The sequence below is a fragment of the Ipomoea triloba genome, chromosome 9, assembly GCF_003576645.1.
Source record: "Ipomoea triloba cultivar NCNSP0323 chromosome 9, ASM357664v1".
Classification (NCBI taxonomy): domain Eukaryota; kingdom Viridiplantae; phylum Streptophyta; class Magnoliopsida; order Solanales; family Convolvulaceae; genus Ipomoea; species Ipomoea triloba.
This window is the reverse complement of record NC_044924.1, coordinates 3,298,587-3,321,155: the sequence shown is the minus strand read 5'-3', so window position 1 is coordinate 3,321,155 and position 22,569 is coordinate 3,298,587. Positions and strand designations below refer to the sequence as shown.

Sequence of the window (22,569 nt, the reverse complement as noted above, 5' to 3'; positions counted from 1 at the left end):
ATTTTTTTTTTTTTTTTTTTTTTACTTTTTAAGGAAATTTGAATTGGAGTACTGAAAGGGGCTTTAACCCAAAAGATGTGGTAGTAATGGAGTCCATGTTCCATGACAATTGAATAATACAATAGCAATTACCCAGGCGCCATGTCTTATTGGCTTCTTGTTTATTTGTCTTAGTTGTGCCATTGCTCTATCTTATTAACCCAACCAAAGCATGATTGGCCAAGCTTTTATTGTGAGTAGTTTTAACTTGTTTTTAGCTCTACTTTGCATTAATTTATAACATTAAAAGAGTCATTATAACTTAATTCCCTTTACTACAATTTGATGCTTGAAAGAAAAATTCATTTACCAAATACAAAATATATTTTAAATCAAAATATAATGTTCATGACAATCCATCTATGATCTCTCATATTTTGAAATCATTGTAAAATTGTTTCATCAAAATATAACTAAAAATGTTTTTTTTTTCAACATACAATACTAAGTGATGATTCAGCATATACAACACTAAATGTTTGAAATCCCATTCTTCTTAAACTGCCTCGGAGCCTATGAATTGACACGGCTTTGAGTATAAAAACCAGGGACTGAGGGCTTTGGAAGTTCCATAGACGATAAGTAGTTACGATTTAGCATATCATGAACTAGAGGCATTTTAGGTCTATCTACTGCATTTTCTTGAACACACAGCAAGGCCACATGGATGCATCTTTTTATCTCCTCCATTGGACTTGATGGAACTTTCAATAACCGATCTATCACATTTAAAGTAGACTCTTTTTCCCATTCTGTCCAAACCTGTAACATTATCCACAAGCTATTTATTATGTCAATTAAATTTGTTACTCATACGCATTTCATTAATACCAATACCATACTTACCTCGAATAATAGGTCCTTTCTAGAATTTCCACTTCGAATGGTATTCCTCTGTCCACTTATAATTTCCAAAACTAACACTCCAAAACTATATACGTCAGATTTATCTGAATATATGCCAAAGCGCGCATATTCTGGTGCTATATATCCACTGAAATGTGAATTGGATAAATATTTTAGTCCAATAAGTTGACTAATCAAATTGCGCATCATTACTCAAGTGTATATAGAATTATTTTAGTAAGGAGTACTTACTGGGATCCCACCAATGTATCCGTAGAGGCTTGGGTTTCGTTTAAAGCAAACAACCTAGCCATTCCAAAGTCTGTAATTTTTAGGTTTAAATTTTCATCTAAGAGAATGTTACTAGCTTTGAGATCACGATGAATAATACGAAAAGAAGAGGATTCTTTGTGTAGATAAATAAGCCCACAAGCAATACTTTCTATGATTATGTATCTTCTCTCCCAATCCAAGTATTGATGCTTGTCACGACCTGCATGTCGACACTTAATTGAGAACATAGATATGCTTTTAAAAATTTCTAGACCAAAGTGAAAGACTAGTTTAAGAAATATTACAAAATAAGAAGCCATCAAGGCCACCATTGGAAACAAATTCATAGACAAGAATCATTTCTCTTCCTTCTTGGCAGTAACCATGCAACTTCACCAAATTTTTGTGTCGAAGGTTAGCTATGAAATCAACTTCATTTTTAAATTCTAAATTATCTTGTCTTGAATTTTCAGACAATCTCTTCACAGCAACTAACTGACTATTTTCAAGTTTACCCTACATATTCACAAAATAATATAAATAATATTGAGTTATAGAGAAATAAAATTTTATTAAATTGCAGCTATTACTAACCATACATATTATAGTTAATTATAGGTTTACGTTATATACAACACCAAAACCTCCTTCTCCTATCTTATTTGCTTTAGAGAAATTCTCTGTTGCATTTTGTAACGTACTCAATTCAAATTTCAAAAGAGACTCCTCCAGACTAATTTCAACACCTGAGCTAGATTTTTCAACTGCTTCACATAGAAACCAAAAATGATCTTTTTGAGATTGTACTCATTAGTTGGATTATAATGAATCGCTGTTCATATAGTAATTTGAGTCTTAATGGCATATTAAAATCAATTAGGTTGTTGTATTATTGGAACTTACTTTGGTCACTGCATAGCTTTTCGCTTTCCTTTTCTGCATTAGAAAAAGGAAAATGCAAATAGTATAATCATGATAAGACTACTACAACAACAATATTCGATGTGATAGAGTATTCGAATAACGAAAGAATTTGTTAGGACAGAGAACCTACTCTTGGCCTTATCGATGATCATAGAAAATATATTTTTTTAAAAATATTTTTTCATAACAAAATATATTTCATATTTTCAAAGACTTTATTGTGAAACTGTAACTCTCACAAATTAGAAGTCACAAATTCAAACTCCAGTGAAAATATTAACTCTTTGTACTTCAATAGGTTGAAAATGTATGTATTAACACAGTACTACATTTCCTATAGTAGCAAATTCATATTGAATTGAGTTCACAGAAGAAATAAGAAAAATATCATTTTGGCAAGAATTCATTTATTTACTGGTTCCATGAGTCAAATGGATTGGAACTTACCTTCCATACCACCATTCTCTTGCCTCCTTTTTCGCCTCTTTCTTAAGACGATGCAAACGATGATTGTAACCATGACAACTGCAAGTATAACTGGAACTACAACAAACAAGACAATTGGAGTTGTATGATGGTCATCCTCCTTCCCTCCTATAAAATAAAGATCTGGATTACTAAGTACTTTTATGAGCATGTAAAACTTCCCCGCTTGAGGTAATAAATAATAAAATAATAAACAATCACTGGGTTAACTCAGTTGAATTAGTTCAACTGATACTGGTCGATCGTTGAAAGACCTTGACAAATCAGAGATGATGAAGAGTCCTTACTTGTATAACAAAGAGTGAAAACACGTGGACTGATTTGGCCTAAGGTAAACATACCTGATTGTGGTTGTGGTTGTGGTGTAGCTGGAACTTGAATCAAGGTATCATTGAAGAAAAGGTCACTGGCATATCGAAAATTGCAGCTAGGCCAGATTATGCCGGCCCCTCTCTTCCCATAACACTTGTCACATTTACTGATCTCTCCAAAAGAAGCATTTAAGCAAGCTGAACAATCTTGAGCACTTAAATCAGGGGTGCACTGCACAAGTGCATATATGGGCTGTAAGTCCGGTCCAGTCGTCTTCCCCGCTGCAAACTTAAGAGGAGTTGCCTTTTGCAGCTCGGCTTCCAAGATCATCCAGCAACTTCCTTAAATCTTGATTAAACTGGTCGACACTCGTGGCGTTCTCCGAATCCCACCGGTACCAATAAGGATCCTTTGAAATGGAACCTATGGTGAATCTATCGGAGTATAGAATCACGCACTCATCGTACCCTCCGAACGCCTCCTTGTCATTAGGACATAATTGTTGCAGCTTCTTAGCAGCATCGTTAACACAGATCCGACATGTGTCCGGCTTAACGTCACCTCTGCACAGCACAACCACGCTCGTCATGTCAGGACTTCGGCCTTCGGATGCGTTGTAGAATCCGTGTTTATTAACCTCGGACGAGAGGGACGAAAGAAGTGTGTTAAGGTTGTTGCTGTAGGTGCTGTCTGGTTTTTGATTTCCAGTTCGGGTGCATACTTTGAATACAAGATTATTCTGTGCGACTGACGAAAGGGTGATGATACTAGAAAGCAGGTATAGGAAACCAAAGCATCTCTGCAAATCCATGGCACCTAGCTTGGCTAGCTAGCTTGATGTTCACAAAGCGCGAATTATTTGTAAACATAAAGGCCCCGTTTGCCTGATTGGTAAATCGTTGTTATCTTATTGAGCTATAGGCATAATAATTGGTTAATAACATTAGATGATTGTAGGGAGGTGTTTGATAAATGAGCTGTTAGCGGATAGATTTGATATAATTTATTTTCTAAAAAAGTTAACTGAAAAAGTTCCTTTGAATTTTAGCATTTTAGACTTACAAAAATTGATTAACCAAATTTTTTTTAACCAAATCAAATACTCCGTAATTAATAGGGGTCAAATGATCCAAAATTGACTTATAGACCAACTTTTTTACCAAATAGGGCCAAAACCGAGTTTTTCCTAATAGCATCCACCAGTGAACTCACATCTGGATTTTTATATATTAGGTTTTCAGCTAATTATGCTATATTAATTATAAAGCCTCAAAACTCTTGTCCAAAAACGTTGCATAAGGTAAATTTGGGAGACATGCAAGAGTTTTCATCACTTTTAATTAATTTTTAATTTTGGGCCTCATTTCGCCGCTAGAGTAAGACTTCAAGTAATTCTTGAATGATTGAGTTAAATTCTGAAAGGAATTTTTTTTTTTTTTTTCAATCCAAATACCGGAGGAACAACAAAACGACAAAATATGTGAATACAATCTGGGGAGTTTTCTCTCTCCTATCTCATCCATGTAGGCCAAGAGTCCTAAAAAATTCACAAAAATCCCAAAATGCTCTAAGATCAGAGACTGTTGTTGACTAACAATAATTGAGGCTAAAATTTCATAGAAAATAAATTATTAAGAAATAATGAGTATAATGATTAACATGTCTTTATACAAAAGTATAATAATGATGTAGAATTGTATTAGAATAAAATATCTAAGGATGCATGCATGTGTGGAAAAAATAAAAAAGATATATATAGAGTAATAAAAAAGAGTAAAGAAAATTAATTACACTTGTCTGAGACCGTCTCACAAATCCTTATTCGTAAGACAGACCAGATCTGATCAATAAATAAATATAATTCTTATACTTAAAAATATAATACAATTGTTTTCAAAAAAAAATATAATACAATTAGTAATATCCATTAATTCCTTCTTATCCGTCTGGCGACATGGAACAAGTTGCTTTGAGTTTTCAACTAACGAAAAAACACTGGCTTTTTATTTTGGCTATGGATCTTCCTACACGTGTAAAGACGATCCACTATGAGCTGAATTAATTTGATTGAACTTTCGTATTTTTATTTTTTTTTGAATTGGTACTTTTTTTTATTAAGTACTATTGACTATGTTACAATGTAGTATCTGTTCATAGTTACTTTCTTAACCAAATGAAGCACAAAGAACAAATATCGCATCCACTAAGGTTCGAACCACCTCTCATGAGGGAGTGCAACCGGATGCCACTTAACCACAAGGTTTTTGACAAATATTATAATGTTTAATTTCCTAATTCTTGCAATATTACTCCTCTAATTAACTGTCCTAAGAACGTATCAACTTTATTCCTATCATTACTCTCATGTGCAAAACAATCTATAACTTTGGTTCACTATTTTGTATGTGTAATATCATGCATAATGCCTCCATGAAGGCCACTGGCAGCTTGCTGCTAGCTACCACTAATCAATGAAAGTGGTAGCACAGGAATCTGTGAAATGATTGAGTGAAGATGATGCTGTGGATGAAGGCTTGAGATCAATGCCTGCAGGGTTAGATCTTCTCCCCATAGAAATCGGTGGCCGGCTTGGTTTAGACATTGGCATTTGTCCACCTTTCAAAAGATGAACAACTTCTGACATTCTTGGCCGGTCTGCTGGATCTTCTTGTACACACAGAACCCCAATGTGGATGCATCTTCCTATTTCTTCCATCGGAGAAGAAGACTCTATCAGCACTGGATCTGCAAGTTCTAATTCCTTTTCTTCATTCAGCAGCTGCCATGCCTGACATGATAATAATCTCGAGTTGTTTAGTTTAATTTGTGTAGAGAATTTAAAGCAAGAATAGGTTAATTGCAAGTTTGCAACCAAGTCATACATAGGAAAGTAGTGCCTGATTGGAGCTTCCATTGATGTAAAAGTTGTTGTTTCTTTGTCCGCTGATGATCTCCAGCATTATTACACCGAAACTAAACACATCAGATTTAATAGAGAACAGTCCCCCCATTGCATATTCAGGAGCCATGTATCCGCTGTACAAAAAAGGGCTCTGATTAATTACCTTAATATTTCAGATCAGATGTAAAGAAATGATGCCAACAATAAATTAAAGTAGCTCACTATGTTCCCACGACTCTTCTGGTGTTGGCGATGTTCTGTTTTTCGCAAAAGATTCTAGCGATTCCGAAATCAGATATCTTGGCAATCATGTCGCTGTCTAGCAGAATATTACTTGGCTTTAGATCCCGATGAATCACTTTAAGCCGGGAATCCTCATGAAGATAAACGAGTGCCCGGGCTATTCCATCAATGATGTTAAACCGTGTTTTCCAATCAAGCAGCAACCTTTTTTCCCTGTCTGCAGAAATCAAGTTCAATTTTTCAGTGAGTCTAACTGCATTCTTGATAGTAGAAGAAATTAACTATGCCAGTGAAGAACAAACCAAATAGGAAAAGATCAAGGCTTTTGTTGGGCATGTACTCATATATTAACAGCTTTTCACTCCCTTCCAGGCCACACCCAAGAAGCCTGACCAAGTTTCTGTGCTGAAGTTTTGCTATCAGCATCACCTCATTCTTCAGCTCATCCACCCCTTGCCATGATTTTCTGGACAACCTTTTCACTGCTACTTCCTCCCCACCGGGCAGAACACTCTGTAAAGGCTCCAATTTTCTACGTTATCGAAACACGAAAGCAAAACCAGAAAGACAGGATCCTAAGGAAGAGTGTACCTTGTAAACAGTGCCAAATCCGCCTTGACCGAGCTTATTTGCCTGCGAAAAGATCTCTGTGGCTGCCTCGACGACAGGTAGCTCCACGGATGGCATATCCTGGGAGCTTAGTACATACTTTCCTACTATACTCAAAGAATTGGATGCAGGTCTGGATTCAATCTCACCCACCTTTCCACTATGGCCTTTTTCCTCTTTATCTGCAATTAATTAAACCAACTCTAGTAAAACTATATTCATCTTTGATTTCAGAAACTGTAAACATTTTTACCTGTTTTCGCCTGCTTCCTCTTTTGTCGATATCGTGCAAAGCTCCCAACCAAAACTGCTATCAGAAATGCTAAAACACACACAATTGTGACAGGAACCCATGTTTTGCTCTTCTTATTCCCTGAAATCAAGTTAATTCAATTAAGTGTGTTAGGATCAAGCGCTTACCACTTACACCAAAAGAAGAGATGCTAACAATATAATCCAAGTTTCTTACCACTGGTATCTGTGGCACTATAATAGAACTGGAATATCTCAAAACGCACAGAACAAGCGGCACCATAAACCGTTCCCCCTTCACGGGAGCCACAACATCCATCAAGATCTCCCGAGGCACTTTCCAAACAAACACGGCACTCTTGATTAGACAAATCTCTTGTACACTGCACAAGTCCATAAATAGTAATCTGTTCTGAGAATTTTCTACTTTGAGCTGCAAACATGAGCCTGGAATTGTAAGCAGCCTCCTCAGAGAGGCCATCCATCAACTCCTTCAAAGCCTGTGAGAATTGGGAGGGATCTGCAGACACATTTTTCTTATCCTTATTCGATTCGAGATACTTCCCATTGTATCGCTTCAAGAGGGTCGAGCCGTACTCGACTTTACAACGCTGATCATATCTTATCACAGCCTCCCTGGTTTGGCACTGGCGTTTGATCTCTTCACTTGCTTTCTCCAGACAATTTTGGCAGTCCGTCGAGTTTATGTCCCCTCTGCAGAGCGCTCGGCCCAGGACTCTGTCAGCTCCATCCCCAACTGAAGCGTTGTAGAACCCTTCATTTTGAGCTGCCCGAGCTGGCAGAGAACCTAGGAGCCTTTTGAGGTTGTTGTCAAAGGTGCTATTGGCTTTATAATCGCCTCTGTTACTCGAACACGGGGTATCAGGCGGGTCTGCAGCGCAAACATGAAGTAACAGTAACACGAAAACAGCAGCAATAGCTCTTTGATTGATCATCTTGGTAATTAAGAAGGTCTAAAAATGGCAACTGTACTGTTCAGCTTATCCGGGGAATTGAAGGAAACATATTGTCTGGTCTTTACTACCTCAAATAGTATGAATCTTCCACAGGCATTTGGAAAAACATGCCAAGATGAAAGCAATGTGTATGGACATCTTCTTTGAATTGAATTTTCTGCAGATGGCTCAGTTCAGACTTCGGAGTGTTGGATACATTCATCTCCAATCGTAGCTATGGGGTCCGTGAAATTGAACTGTGTGAATATGACCATTTGCACTCATGCAGATTGACCAGGAATTAATGGTAAAGTCTACTCAGATTCCTATTTGGCCTTTACACTTCTTAAAAAATATGTGTACACATACCAGGTCCACAAAAATATTATATTACACCAATTTTTGTAACACATAAAACTCGTAATCACTAACTGAGAGTGTACGTGAATCCATGTCATAAGACCAATAAACTGCTTCCAGCAAGTCAAATTTGAAATTCTAATGTTACTAAGTCAATAATCTAACCAACTAGGTAATATTAGACGTTATTTCCACGTTAAATATGTGGACTGTTTCGATAGCGGTCATGGTCCATGGATTTAAGCTATGACAAAAACGCTTATCCATTCTGAGTTCTATGTCAAAGTTCTTGCAATAAATATCAAAATAATAATAATAATAATAATAAAGGAATAAAATACATTGAAAAATGACTTCTCAAGGCTCTTTGGATGCAACTTGACAAGTGGGCTTAGAATTTTGTGAATTATTTATTTACATATATCTGAACAAATCATGAGTCATTATAACCTATCGTTATATATCATAGTGATACGTCACAAATATAAATATCATCAAATAAATTTAAAGTACAATTAAAATTATATTTTAATATTGTTATAATGAATTTATTGTATATAAAAATATAATATTTGACCCTATTTATACGTTATATATGTAGGACCGTTTCGATGGCGGTCATGCTCCATGGCTTATGGCTGTGACAAAAATACTCATCCACTTAACAACTTGCTTGATTCTGATTTATGTGTCAAAGTTCTTGTAATAGATATAAAATTAAAAAATAATAATAAAATAAATTTTGAAAAAGAATTTCTCAAAGACTCTTTCGGTACAACGGGACAAGTGGGTTTTAAAGGGTTTATTGAGGGAAAAAAATTTCAAACTTTATGTATTATAACAATTATACTTAAATTTTTAAGGTTTGATTTTCTATAAAATTAAATATTTATATTTTATAATAATTATACCCAATTATGCATATATGCTATATTAAAACATTTAAAATTTGACGAATTAATATCAAACATTTGTAACTTGTATAACAAGTATAATTTTAAATCCAAGAATAATTTAGAACTTGAAAGTTGCAAATTGATAAGTGCAAAAGATGCCATCTTTATAAGGTTGTTATCGGATCGTCTAGTGCACAATTCGTAGCTTTTGTGTTTGATTTGTCCCTTTATTGCGTTAGAATGCTTCATATTGCCATTGGACCCCGTTTCACACTTGGTTAATCATTTTGTAGGTAAAAAGGATGGGCAAAAAGACAGAAAATGGCTAGATTTGGAAGAAGGATTCACGAGTCGAAGTTGGAGTGCGAAATACACCATGGACGCCCAGTGGACGCGCGTCCAACGCGCGTCCACCATGCGTCCACCCCTGCGTCCAACTTTTCGCTCTCTGAAGTTTGAAGTCTGTGTAGCAGTCTGCTGTGGACGCGCAGTGGACGCGCGCGTCCACCCGGGCGTCCATCAGAACGCTCGCAGAAGTTGAAGTCTGGACGCATTTATCGCAGTGGACGCGCCCGTGGACGCGCGTCCACTCGTGCGTCCAGCGCGGAAAATTGGCGGTTGGGCGAGATTTAAAAGGGGAATTGAGCCATTTTGCAGGGGATCCATCACATTTTCATTTTAGATCAGTTTAGAATATTTCTCTCTCTAGGATTAGCCTAGAGAGATCTCCCCCAATTCACTCCACATTCCCAATTCACTCCACATTGCAATTCTTAGTTTAGATTAGAATTAGAGAAGAATTCCATTGTTGCAAGATTGAGATCTACATTCAATTTCAAGTTCAAGGTTTAATTTCAAGCTAAGTCTTCCTTTTAATTTCTTGTCATTACTTTTACCTTTTGCTATTTCAATTCCAAGTATGATTAGATAGATCTTTGTGGATTTGGATTGAGCAATGTTGTATGGATATTCTTGAGCTTTGAATTGATTAATTAGGTTTTGCAATTGCTTTGACTATGAGTTTGATTGTGTGAATGGTGATCTTCTTTGACTCTTGTGTGGGAATGATCAACCTATATGAGAGGTGTTTGGAGAAGGAGTCTCACCTACGAGAGTAGGGATACTCCTTAGCCTAGCCTAGCACGTTTCCTTCCCACCTTTGAGAAAAGGGGGATTGGAAGGCAAATAGCACACCATGTGTTCGATAATTTGCCTCACCTAGCCTAGTTGCCATGAGAATGGGACTATGGACTAGATGATAGGCCAATGACCACGAGAGTGGCGTTGGCATAGTTGTCTTGCCTCATTTTCATTATCTAAGTGTTGCTAGCCTAGTATCTTAGGAAATCAAGGATACCTATATGAGTTGCAAGATCCAAATCCTCCTTTCCAAATTGATTGTTTCCATTGTTTGTTCCTTATTTTCCTTATGTTTCATGCACCTTTCTTACCTATGTTTGGGTTAGCTTTCAAACACTAAACACTCTTGTGCTTAATCCCCTTACCGCTTGAATTCCCTCCTTGCCATCCTTTGAGAACGATACTCGGGAACTTCTTCCCGTTTCACCACCTATTACTTTCCATCCACCGCGAAAACTACACCCTTCACAAATTTCAATTTTTGAAAAGTTACAATTGGGTTATTGCAATTGGTTTTAATCAATGACACGAGGCACGTTAGGACATGAACACAACTAGTTAAATTCTTTGACTTGGAGTTCCTAACATAAACAGAATATTAAAGCATGAACAATATTATTGTCTTATTGATTTGTGCATCTTAAAAATATAAACTTTTGCTTACAAATATAGAACCTTATACAAGATTTTTAGGTGTGATTTAAACAAAGAGATTTGGTGTCCTATCTGGGTATTACAGCTGAAACAGTCAGACCATTTTCAGTTCTATCAGTGTAAAAACTTTCATAGTGATCTGTGAATCTCCCAACACAGAAAGCTGGTCTTTTAGGCTGGGAAAGGGCATAAGATTCACCTTCCAGCATAAAACCCACAGAGGCCATGTTAGGCCTTTCATATGGATCTTCTTGAACACATAGCAGTCCAATTTGCATAAACCTCAGGAATTCATCAGCACAACAACAATTTTTCAGCAATGGATCCATCAGCTCCAGGCCTCTACCTTCATTCCACAAATTCCAAGCCTACAACACATTACACGTACGTGTCATATCAGGACATGTGACGAAAGTAATACTAATACGAGCCATATACATGGACTTACATATACTACTAGACTCGGGGCAGTTTGGGTGCGATGGAAAGCGGAATTCTTTTCTGCAGTAATGATCTCGAGCAAGACAACTCCAAAGCTAAAGACGTCAGACTTTATGGAATACAGGCCTTCCATGGCAAACTCCGGGGCCATGTACCCACTGCATGAACAAAGAGTAAATAAATTTTGAGAGTGAAAATTGATAGATGGCTAGAAAATTTGGTACTACAAACCAGAAATTAAAGGGTATTACAATGTTCCAACAATCATGGAAGTGTTAGATCGGTCATCGTTCCCTGCAAAGATCCTCGCCATCCCAAAGTCTGAAATTTTCGGAGTCATGTCTGCATCCAATAACACATTGCTGAGTTTCAAATCCCTGTGGATGATTCTAAGCCTCGAATCCACATGAAGGTACAGCATTCCCCGTGCAATGCCATTGATAATGTTTAGACGTTGGCTCCAATCGAGCTGTGCAAGTTTATTTTCATCTGGTGTAATGCACAGACAAGAAGAAAGGCCAAGAACCTTAAGTTTACCATTCACATAAAACTGAGAAAACATAAAGAGGAGAGCACAAACCTGAGAAAAATGCATCTAAGCTACCATTGGGCATGTATTCATACATTAGCAGCCTTTCATCCTCATGAATGCAAAAACCCAAGAGTGTAACTAAATTTTTGTGCTGAAGCTTTAAGATCAGCTCAACTTCATTTATAAACTGTTCTGAACCCTGTTCAGAACTAGTCAAGAGCCTTTTAACTGCTATTTCTTTTCCATCTGGAAGCTTTCCCTGCATATATAATATAAGCTTGGAAATATATATGAGTTGAGTTTATTATATATGGACTTGATTAGAAACACTACCTTAAAAACCGGGCCAAATCCACCTTCTCCAAGCTTATTCAGGTCAGAGAAGTTGTCTGTGGCTTCTATTATTGTTTGAATGTCTATAAGTGGAAGTTCTTGATTGTTTATTCCTGGGAATTTTTGCTTCAGCTGACTCATGTCATCATCAGGGTAACTCCCCTGAGCTAACTCTGTGTTAGAAATACCTCTTCTATAGCCTAAAAAGTGAAAACAGACTGTTAACCAAAAATAGAAACAGTAAAAATGGAGAGAGATCAAAATTCAAAAGTAGTCTTCTTTGTTCACTTACAATGAGCAAGATAATAGGCAGTGAATCCCACTGCTGCTAGCACAAGTGTCACAGCAGCTGCAACCACTGTAATTGTCCACTTTTTACTTAATCCTGATTCTAATGCATGAAAAGTTAAGCTCACAATTACTTAACTTGAAATTTCTATAACTTTTAAGAATTCATCAGCACAACAACTTACTTGAGTGGTGGTTTGTTCCTTCTTTGTCACCATTATAAAACGGATAGAGCTCATACCGCAAGTAGCAACTACGACTAAGAAGCCGAGCCCCTCGCGAGAAGTAAAAACTTTCCAAGATTTCTGCTGTGGCTATCTCCAGGCATTTCTGGCAATCCTGCTGAGATAAATCCAGGGAGCACTGAACAAGAGCATATATCATATCCCCATCCACAAACGGTGCCGTGCCAGTAGCATACATAGTTGAGTGATTGAAAGCTGCTAACTTCGTGAGATTATTCAAAGTCTGATTCACAGTGGACCTAAACAGCTCCGGATCAGAGTTGTTCTGTTTGTTGTCCAAAGCGAAATTCCCAGAAGAATTCAAGGTGCCCAAGAACATCTGCGTGGAATATCGCAACTGGCAATCTTCCTCCCAAACAATTGCTTCCTTCTTGTAAGAACAATCGTCTCCTTGGACATCGTTTGTCGCACTTTCTATGCAGTGCTTACAAGTTTCCGGTGTAGTATAGTTGTAGCAGAGAAACATACTATAAACGGTATCAGAACCGTTTCCAATAGAAGTATTGAAGAAGTTATGATATGAAGCATTTGAGGACAACGCAAGAAATGAAGTATTTATGTTGAACTGAAGGCTGCTGTTTTCTGCAAAGTTGCCGGGAACATCACAGAGCCTGTAAGGAAGGTATACATATAAAGAATCCGGCAGGGCAAAGTACAAAAACGACAGGTAATGAAGCATCTTCCAATTTATCATCGTCATGTTTCACAGCTTCAGTAATCTCAGAAACTGAATTATTCCAAGAAAGATAGGTCCAAATGAAGGTTGAAGACGAAAGAAAGAAAGAAAGAAAGAATCTGGGCATCTCATATCATGCAGGCCACAAAAATCCTTGTCAATTATATTGACCGAAGAAACAACTATGCATGCTCTACTGTTATGATTTTCTTTATATTTATTTTATTTTTTATTTTTTAATTTCCCAGTTTATGATTGACTGAAGACCAGCGGAAGATGACGAAAATGGCGTATATCCACATGCGGATTCAAAGTGGGGGCTGGGACACTGCTCCCACTGATTTTATTTATTTTTTTACTATTTATATTACAAAGATAATAATTGCTTTTCTCCTTTTAGTCTTCGTCCTTTATCAAACCTCAATTAATAATCAGCTTAGTTAGTGTGAGTGACAATGCACTCTCATCTCAGCTCTGGCTAGTTATTTTGCAGTAATAAAATTTACTCAATACATATCTCTAGTTAATAACTGTCAGGTAGGTACTTTCCTCACATAAAAAAATGTTTACATTGATATTGTTAGTTTTAATTTGATTTGATATATTTGACTATAGAAAGAGATTGAACCAAAACCTCTTATATAAGTATTACACGTATATATAAAATATTTATCAACTATTTGTAAATAATTGTATATATGGTTCACTATTTTGCATGTCTACTATCACGTATGCTACCAGTAATCAATGCGGTGGCACAGGATTCTGTGAGATGAGTGAGTGAAGATGATGAAGGGTTGAGATGAACGCCGCTATGGTTAGATCTTCTCCCCAAAGAAACTGGTGGCCGCCTTGGTTTAGACACTGGCATTTGCCCACCTTTCAAAAGATGAACAACTTCTGACATTCTTGGCCGCTCTGCTGGATCTTCTTGTACACAAAGAACCCCAATATGGATGCACCTTCTTATCTCTTCCATTGGAGAAGACGACTCTATCAGCACAGGATCTGCAACTCCCAATTCCATTTCTTCATTCACCAGCTGCCATGCCTGACAATATTGTGCATTTTTTATAGTCAATTCAAGTTTTGTGTGTGTGTGTGTTAATTGCAACCAAATCATCAATTAATGCAAAGGCATACATAGGACAGTAGTGTCTGAGGGCTTCCGTTGATGTAAAAGCTGCTATTTCTTTGTCCACTGATGATCTCCAGCACTATCACCCCGAAGCTAAACACGTCAGATTTAATTGAAAATAGTCCCCCCATTGCATACTCAGGTGCCATGTATCCGCTGCATGTACAAATATATGTTGATTTGTTATTGCTTCCGCTATTTGTGTTTATATATATACTACATGTTATTAAATTTGTGTTAGATTATGATTGACTCAACAAAAGTAGCAAAGTATGTAGCTCACTATGTTCCCACGATTCTTCTGGTGTTGGCAGGGTTCTGGTTCTCACAAAAGATCCTAGCGATTCCAAAATCAGATATCTTGGCAACCATGTCATTGTCGAGCAGAATATTACTAGGTTTAAGATCCCGGTGTATCACTTTCAGCCGGGAATCCTCATGAAGATAAACGAGTGCTCGTGCTATTCCATCAATGATCTTAAAGCGGGTATTCCAATCAAGCAGCATCCTCTTTTCCGAGTCTGCAGATAGAAACCAAGTTTTTCAGTGAGTTTAATATAATTGCATTCTTGATAATAGATGGAATTAAGCCTTGATTAAAGAACAAACCAAATAGGAAAAAATCAAGGCTTTTGTTGGGCATGAACTCATATATCAACAGCTTTTCATTCCCTTCCAGGCCACACCCAAGAAGTCTGACCAAGTTTCTGTGCTGAAGTTTTGCTATCAGCATCACCTCATTCTTCAGTTCATCCACCCCTTGCCATGATTTTCTGGACAACCTTTTCACTGCCACTTCCTCCCCACTGGGCAGAACACTCTGTAAAGGCTCCAGTTTTCTATCGTTATCGAAACACGAAAGCAAAACCAGAAAGACAGGATCCTAAGGAGAAGCATACCTTGTAAACAGTGCCAAATCCGCCTTGTCCAAGCTTATTAGACTGCGAAAAGATCTCCATGGCTGCCTCTACGACAGGTAGCTCCACGGCTGGCATTTCCTGGGAACTTAACACATATTTTCCCACTATAGTCAAAGAATTAATTGCAGGTCTGGCCTCAATCTCACCTAGCATTCCTCTATGGCTTGTTTCCTCTTTATCTGCAATTAAAGCACCTCTAGTAAAACCATATTCATCTTTCATTATTTCAGAAACTATATACAAACTTGTTTAATTTACCTGTTCCTGCGCGCTTCCTCTTTTGACGATACCGCGCAAAGCACCCAACCAGAACTCCTATCAGAAATACTAAAACACATACAATTGTGACAGGAACCCAGATTTTTCTCTTATGCCCTGAAATCAAGTTAAAAAGATTGTTAATTTTGTACGTCTCATATGTACTAGAGGATAAAATAATCAAATTTCTTACCATGGGTATCTATGGAACTATAATAAAATTGGTATATCTCAAAACGCACAGAACAAGCCCCAGCATAAACCGCTCCTCCTTCACGGGAACTACAACATCCTTCAAGGTCTACCGAGGCGCTATTCAAGCATTCACCGCACTGTGCATTAGACAAGTCTCTTGTACACTGCACAAGCCCGTAAATAGAAATCTGTTGTGAGAAATTTCTACTTTGAGCTGCAAACATGAGCCCCGAATGGTAAGCAGCCTGGTCAGAAAGGCTACCCATCAACTCCTTCAAAACTCGCGAAAAACGGAGGGGATCAGACACGGGTTTCTCCAGGTCTGTTGAGTCAGGATACTTCCCATTGTAACGCTTCAAGAGTGTAGACCCGTACTCGACTTGACAACGCTGATCATATCTCATCAGAGCTTCCCTGGATTGGCACTGCCGTTTTATCTTCTCACTTGCTTTTCCCAGACAGTCTTCGCAGTCCGTGGAGTTTATGTCTCCTCTGCAAAGCGCTCGACCAAACACTTTGTCATCTCCGTCCCCAAATGAAGCGTAGTAAAAGCCATGGTTTTGAGCCGCCCTCGCCGGCAGAGTGGCAAGGAGGGTTTTGAGGTTGTTGTCGAAGGGGGAGTTGGTTGTGTAATTGCCTCTGTTATACGAACACGGATTATCCAGCGGGTCTGCTGCACAAACATGAAGTAGGAGCAACAGGAAAACGGCACTAATAGCTCTTTGATTGATCATTTTGAAAGCTCTGAAAATGAAGATACGTGTAAGAGTGTAACCATCAAGATTCAAGAAGAAGGCAAATAGAGGAGTGAATCTTCCTCAGGCATTTGGAAAAGAATGCCAAGAAGAAAGCAATGTGTGTGCAGTGCACAACTTCTTGGACCTGGTTCATAATAACATTCAAATTATGTATCTGTAATTAATAGATTATGTGTCTTCAATTGTGTATAATTTATTAACTGAATGTATATAATATATTAATTGCAAATTCATAATTCTTGAATTATGGTCTACAAGGTAAGATTACCTTATTCCATGATATAACAATCACATGTTTGTCAGGTTGTTTGGCAATAATATATAAAATTTTGAAAGCATAGCCATCCACAAATGGAATATTAGACCGCATTTACACGGAATATGTAGGACCATTTCATGGTCAATGAATCTAAGTTGTGACAAAATTGCTTATTCTCCGCTTAAATCCCATCCAACAACTTGCTTGTTTCTGACTTCCATATTTCTAATTAAACATCTTGCCCGATACATACAAAAACTTTTAGAAAATGACTACTCTGATCTTTCACAAGTACCCACAACTCGCCTTTTACTTTTGTCATTTACTTACTCCGTATTTATTACATCCCGACAAATCATATATGCATATACTACACAGTAAGAGTTCTCATTTTTCAAGCCAACATTTTACTTAAGAAAAATTTTAAGAAGTATTATAATTCGTAACTATTAAAATAAATAGAATGATATTGTATCAAAAATGCATTGGTTCATTTTTATTATTGTTTAAAAAAAATTCAAATAACCATACTATTAAAAAGTATCATTATTTCGACTTATTTCGAAATCGTGAAAATAAATTATTAAGTGAATGGAACATGACTTCCAATCACTCCTTTTGCACAAGATTGTCACAATGAATGAGGCATGATTTACCAAGTGTACATAGGAGTTAGTCATTTCACCATAATAAAAAAGATTAAAAGTGTCATTTTTTTAAAATTTATTATATATTAGACATGAATATTTAATTGCAAAAGGTGTTATTGTTTGCTCCACTCACATATTGGCTATCGTTATTAAATCCTGGTGAGTTGTGTTAAGTAGAGGACGAGTCAAAGTTTTATGGTTGCCAAACAGGACCACAAAAGCACCACGTTTAATTTGTCCGGATCGAAGCAACACCTAACTGATAGAGATTACCATTATTAACTATTCCTAATTATTAGAATTTCAATTTCAATTATGATTATTGTAATCATTTTCGTTTTTCCTCAATCTTACCTTGTTTATAGCTGCATGTTTAATGTATCTGTGTATTTCATTAGTATTCCTTCCGTCTCATTTGGTTTGTCTGGTTCGGTTAATGAGGTTTGACTGAAGTTATTTTTAATTCAATTCTTCATAATATTAAGTTTAATATTACTATATAAAATTTATATATTTAGAAACTACATTAAAAGTACTATTAAACACAAAAAAATCAAATTTTAAAATAATTAAAAATTATTAAAGAAATTAAGTAAGGATGAAAGAGTTGGTTTGACCAATAACTAGTAAACAAGACAGGTAAAATGAGGTAATGGAAATATATAAGTTCTTCTTTGAACAAAATTCTACGCAGTATGATAAAATATTTAACTCAAATTTTATATATATATATATATATATATATATATATATATATATATATATTCTCTCCCATGTATTTTTGTCTTTTGTTTTTCTCATTCTTAGCTAGTTTATAGCTATTTGTTTAGTTTCTTTGTAGTAAGTCGTTGTTCAAGTTAAGGTTCTAAACTAATATTCTCAAATCTTATTAGACTTGACTTGCATGCAAAATAAGATTTAGTAATAATTAATTATATTAGTATTACACGTTATTAATTAATATAACGTGTGCTTACTGCTTAGTTGAATAATAGAATTGCTCCCCTCCCCACCTTTAAGTGAGAAAAGACACTGGAATAAAGAAGTGTTGGTGGAAGAAAATTAGCTGCAATCATCATGCGACTTGTCAATTTCATTCCAGTTGATTAACAGCATTCAAACATGCATAATCTAGAAGTTCTCCACTTACCCACATCTCCCGGATTGGTCAATTTCATACATTCCAATTAAGAATTGAATTTTACGAGTGTTAGCGAAGTTATTAATTTTATTTGACACCGTACCAAGAATTAATAAGTTTTTAATTCCAATTCATACTGTTAAGTGTTAACCAACTACCCCTTCCAAGAATCCACACATTTTCACATGGAAAAAGCTACACAGATCATCTTCATTGAAGCTAGTCAGAGATTTACAGAAGCAGATCAGAGTAGTTAAAAGTTTTTTAGCTGTGATTTACTATCTGGGTAATACTGCTGAAACAGTCAGACTATTTACAGATATATCAGTGAAAAGACTTTCATAGTGATCTGTGAATCTCCCAACAGAGAAAGCTGGTCTTTTAGGCTGGGAAAGAGCATGAGATTCACCTCTCAGCATAAAAACTATAGATGCCATGTTAGGCCTGTCATGTGGATCTTCTTGAACACATAGCAGTCCAATTTGCAGACACCTCAGGAATTCATCACCACACAATGAACTTTCCAGCAATGGATCCACCAGCTCCAGGCCCCTACCTTCATTCCACATATTCCATGCCTGCAATACGTATATCGCTGTATCAGCTAATCGTGTAATATCTTTGCAAGAAATTAAAGCATTGGCTCAAACTGTATCTTGTGATGTTGAGCCTAATATCAACAAATACAAAATGTGTAGTCTCAGACGAAACACATCCTTCAATTTAGTATCAGAGCCACAGAATTACGTGTGCTATTAGACTTGGAGCAGTTTTGGTGAGATGGAAAGCGGAATTCTTTTTCGCAGTAATGATCTCAATCAAGACGACTCCAAAGCTAAAGATGTCAGATTTTATGGAATACAGGCCTTCCATGGCAAACTCCGGAGCCATGTACCCGCTGCACAAAGAGTAAAATAAATTTTGAGAGTGAAAATCGGTAGATGGCTAGTAAATTTGGTACTACAAACCAGAAATTAAAGGGTATTACAATGTTCCAACAATAACAGAAGTGTTAGTTCGGCCATCATTTCCTGCAAAGATCCTCGCCATCCCAAAGTCTGAAATTTTTGGAGTCATGTCTGCATCCAGTAACACATTGCTGAGTTTCAAATCCCTGTGGATGATCCTCAGCCTAGAATCCACATGGAGGTATAGCATTCCCCGCGCAATGCCATTGATAATGTTCAGACGTTGGCTCCAATCGAGCTGTACAAGTTTATTTTCATCTGGTGTAATGCACAAACAAGAAGAAAGGGCATGAACCTTTAGTTTACCAATCAATCATTAACCAATAATCCTGAAAACATAAGGAGGAGAGCACAAACCTGAGAAAAATACATCTAAGCTACCATTGGGCATGTATTCATACATTAACAGCCTTTCATCCTCATGAATGCAAAAACCCAAGAGGGTAACTAAATTTTTGTGCTGAAGCTTTAAGATCAGCTCAACTTCATTTATAAACTCTTCTGAACCCTGTTCAGAACTAGTTAAAAGCCTTTTAACTGCTATTTTCTTTCCATCTGGAAGTTTTCCCTGCATATATAATTATGGATACATAAGCTTGGAAATATATATGAGTTGAGTTTATTATATATGGACCTGATTAGAAATACCACCTTAAAAACCGGGCCAAATCCACCTTCTCCAAGCTTATTCAGGTCAGAGAAATTGTCTGTGGCTTCTATTATTGTTCTAATGTCAATATGTGGAAGTTCTTGATTGTTTATTCCTGGGAATTTTTGCTTCAGCAGACTCATCTCATCATCAGGGTAACTCCCCTGAACTAACTCTGTTTCAGAATTCCCTCTTCTATAGCCTAAAAAGTGAAAACAGACTTTTAGCTTAAAATAGAAACAGTAAAAAAGGAGAGATCATAAGTAGTCTTCTTTGTTCACTTACAATGAGCAAGATAATAGGCAGTGAACCCCACTGCTGCTATAAGAAGAGTCACAGCAGCTGCAACCACTGTAATTGTCCACTTTTTACTTAATCCTGATTCTAATGCAACAAAATTAAGAGCATAATTAGTTCTTACTCCATGCAGAACAGTGTCAAGTTTAACAAATTATCAGCAGAACTTACTTGGGTTGTGGTTTGTTCCTTCTGTGTCACCATTATAAAACGCGTAGAGTTCATACCGCAAGTAACAGCTACGACTAAGAAGCCGAGCCCCTCGCGAAAAGTAAAAACTTTCCAAGATTTCTGCTGTGGCTATCTCCAGGCATTTCTGGCAATCATGGTGAGATAAATCCAGGGTGCACTGAACAAGAGCATATATCATATCCCCATCCACAAACGGTGCCGTGCCAGTTGCAGACATAGTTGAGCGGTTGAAAGCTGCCAACTTTGTGAGATTATTCAAAGTCTGATTCACAGTGGACCTGAACAGCTCCGGATCAGAGTTGTTATGTTTGTTGTCCAAAGCGAAATTCCCAGAAGAATTCAAGCTGCCCAAGAACATCTGCGTGGAATATCGCAACTGGCAATCTTCCTCCCAAACAATTGCTTCCTTCTTGTGAGAACAATCGTCTCCTCGGACATCGTTTTTTGCACTTTCTATGCACTGCTTACAACTTTCCGGTGTGGTATAGTTGTAGCAGAGAAACATACTATAAACGGTATCAGAACCATTCCCAATTGAAGTATTGTAGAAGTTATGGTATGAAGCGTTTGAGGATAACACGAGAAATGAAGCATCGATGTTGGACTGAAGGCGGCTGTTTTGTGTAAAGCTGCCGGGTACATCACAGAGCCTGTAAGGAAAATCTACATAATGAGAATCTGGGAGGGCGAAGTACAAAATGGACAGGTAGTGAAGTATATTCCAATTCATGTTTCGCAGTTTCTGAGATCTCCCAAACGGAATTATTCCAACAACTTTAATGGTAGTTAAAATGCAGGACAAATGGAGGTTGAAGACTGCATAATGAATTCTATCTGCCCATTCCAGGTCAACGTAGACCACAAGAATCCTTAAGAAACAACCATGTATGTACTTACCGCTTACTATTCAATTTTTATTTTTATTTTTTTGTTTTCCAGTTTGACTAAAGACTAGCGGAAATGGCGTATATCCACCGGCGGACCCAAAGTGGGGGCGAGGGGTGGCCATAACAATCCTTATCGGTTGACTGAGAAACAACCATGTACTTAGACTAGCGGATGCAAAAAGTGGGGTCAATATCAATTCCACTTAGGCTTAATCTCATAATCTCTCATACTGTCAGTCCGTCATTACATGCCATCTGAATACAACATGCTTGATTACTTATACTTTTCTTAATAATTAATTATTAATATAATTACCTAATTTTTATTTATGGTAATTATTATTGTAATATAAAAAGAGGTTTTAAAGTGTCACAAAGGGGTCACACTTGTGTGAGACCGTCTCACGGATCCTTATTCGTAAGATGGGTCAGGTCAGGTCGAAACAACATGCACATGTCATACTTATATGCTCAAATATAATACTAATAAAAAATTCAATTTTTGTTACTTATAAGAGAAAAAGTAATACATTTTTCATAATAATTAATGTTGATAAGTGCCTCTTACTTATAAGAAAAAATATAATATTTTTGAGGAAAAATGTAATACTTTTAAATCAAAATGTAAAAGTATTGTATTTTTCTTTAACATATTACATTTACCTAATAAGTAACAAAAATTTTATTCCAGATTAGTATTACATTTGAGCATATAAGTATGACATTTGTGCATATAACTGTTACATTTACAATGTGACCCGACCCGTCTCATGGTGAGACGGACTCATAAAAGTTTTTGCTTAATCTTAAATGTGGATCTGGAATCCGGATCCGTTTGTTAATTTGGGAA

The 22,569-nt window shown here is 36.8% G+C and overlaps 2 protein-coding genes and 1 pseudogene across 2 annotated transcripts; all 3 read right to left on the bottom strand.

Annotated features, from left to right (window-relative positions):
• Window positions 1-414: 414 nt before the first annotated feature.
• On the bottom strand, window positions 415-3,691 carry LOC116029116 (annotated as a pseudogene).
• A 1,320-nt stretch (window positions 3,692-5,011) lies between these two features.
• LOC116029114 lies at window positions 5,012-13,526 on the bottom strand. The gene is made up of 14 exons (XM_031271010.1): window positions 12,672-13,526; window positions 12,491-12,589; window positions 12,199-12,398; window positions 11,914-12,124; window positions 11,585-11,822; window positions 11,341-11,491; window positions 10,964-11,260; window positions 7,104-7,860; window positions 6,888-7,007; window positions 6,617-6,816; window positions 6,328-6,538; window positions 6,005-6,242; window positions 5,763-5,916; window positions 5,012-5,668 (listed from the first exon to the last, which is right to left on the bottom strand). The coding sequence occupies exons 1-14, from the start codon at window positions 13,429-13,431 to the stop codon at window positions 5,345-5,347; spliced, it is 3,960 nt and encodes a 1,319-aa protein (XP_031126870.1). The 5' UTR covers window positions 13,432-13,526; the 3' UTR covers window positions 5,012-5,344.
• A 431-nt stretch (window positions 13,527-13,957) lies between these two features.
• Window positions 13,958-21,661, bottom strand: LOC116029111. Its single transcript, XM_031271008.1, has 15 exons — window positions 20,812-21,661; window positions 20,629-20,727; window positions 20,346-20,545; window positions 20,052-20,262; window positions 19,715-19,952; window positions 19,474-19,624; window positions 19,006-19,304; window positions 18,904-18,945; window positions 15,917-16,731; window positions 15,724-15,840; window positions 15,445-15,644; window positions 15,155-15,365; window positions 14,829-15,066; window positions 14,551-14,701; window positions 13,958-14,458 (listed from the first exon to the last, which is right to left on the bottom strand). Exons 1-15 carry the CDS (start codon window positions 21,560-21,562, stop codon window positions 14,114-14,116), a joined length of 4,068 nt encoding a protein of 1,355 aa, XP_031126868.1. The 5' UTR covers window positions 21,563-21,661; the 3' UTR covers window positions 13,958-14,113.
• Between the last annotated feature and the right edge of the window lie 908 nt (window positions 21,662-22,569).

What these genes read in the sequence shown, in the direction of transcription:
- LOC116029111 (XM_031271008.1), bottom strand. Translation starts at nt 21,562, where the DNA reads ATGAATTGGAATATACTTCACTACCTGTCCATTTTGTACTTCGCCCTC. An exon ending in TCTGTTATTGTTGGAACATT is followed by an intron (nt 19,625 to 19,714) that starts GTAATACCCTTT and finishes CTCTTTGTGCAG; the next exon opens with CGGGTACATGGCTCCGGAGT. An exon ending in CTCCAAGTCTAATAGCACAC is followed by an intron (nt 19,305 to 19,473) that starts GTAATTCTGTGG and finishes TACGTATTGCAG; the next exon opens with GCATGGAATATGTGGAATGA.
- LOC116029114 (XM_031271010.1), bottom strand. Translation starts at nt 13,431, where the DNA reads ATGACGATGATAAATTGGAAGATGCTTCATTACCTGTCGTTTTTGTAC. An exon ending in TAGTGCCACAGATACCAGTG is followed by an intron (nt 7,008 to 7,103) that starts GTAAGAAACTTG and finishes ACTTGATTTCAG; the next exon opens with GGAATAAGAAGAGCAAAACA. An exon ending in GATTTGGCACTGTTTACAAG is followed by an intron (nt 6,539 to 6,616) that starts GTACACTCTTCC and finishes GAGCCTTTACAG; the next exon opens with AGTGTTCTGCCCGGTGGGGA.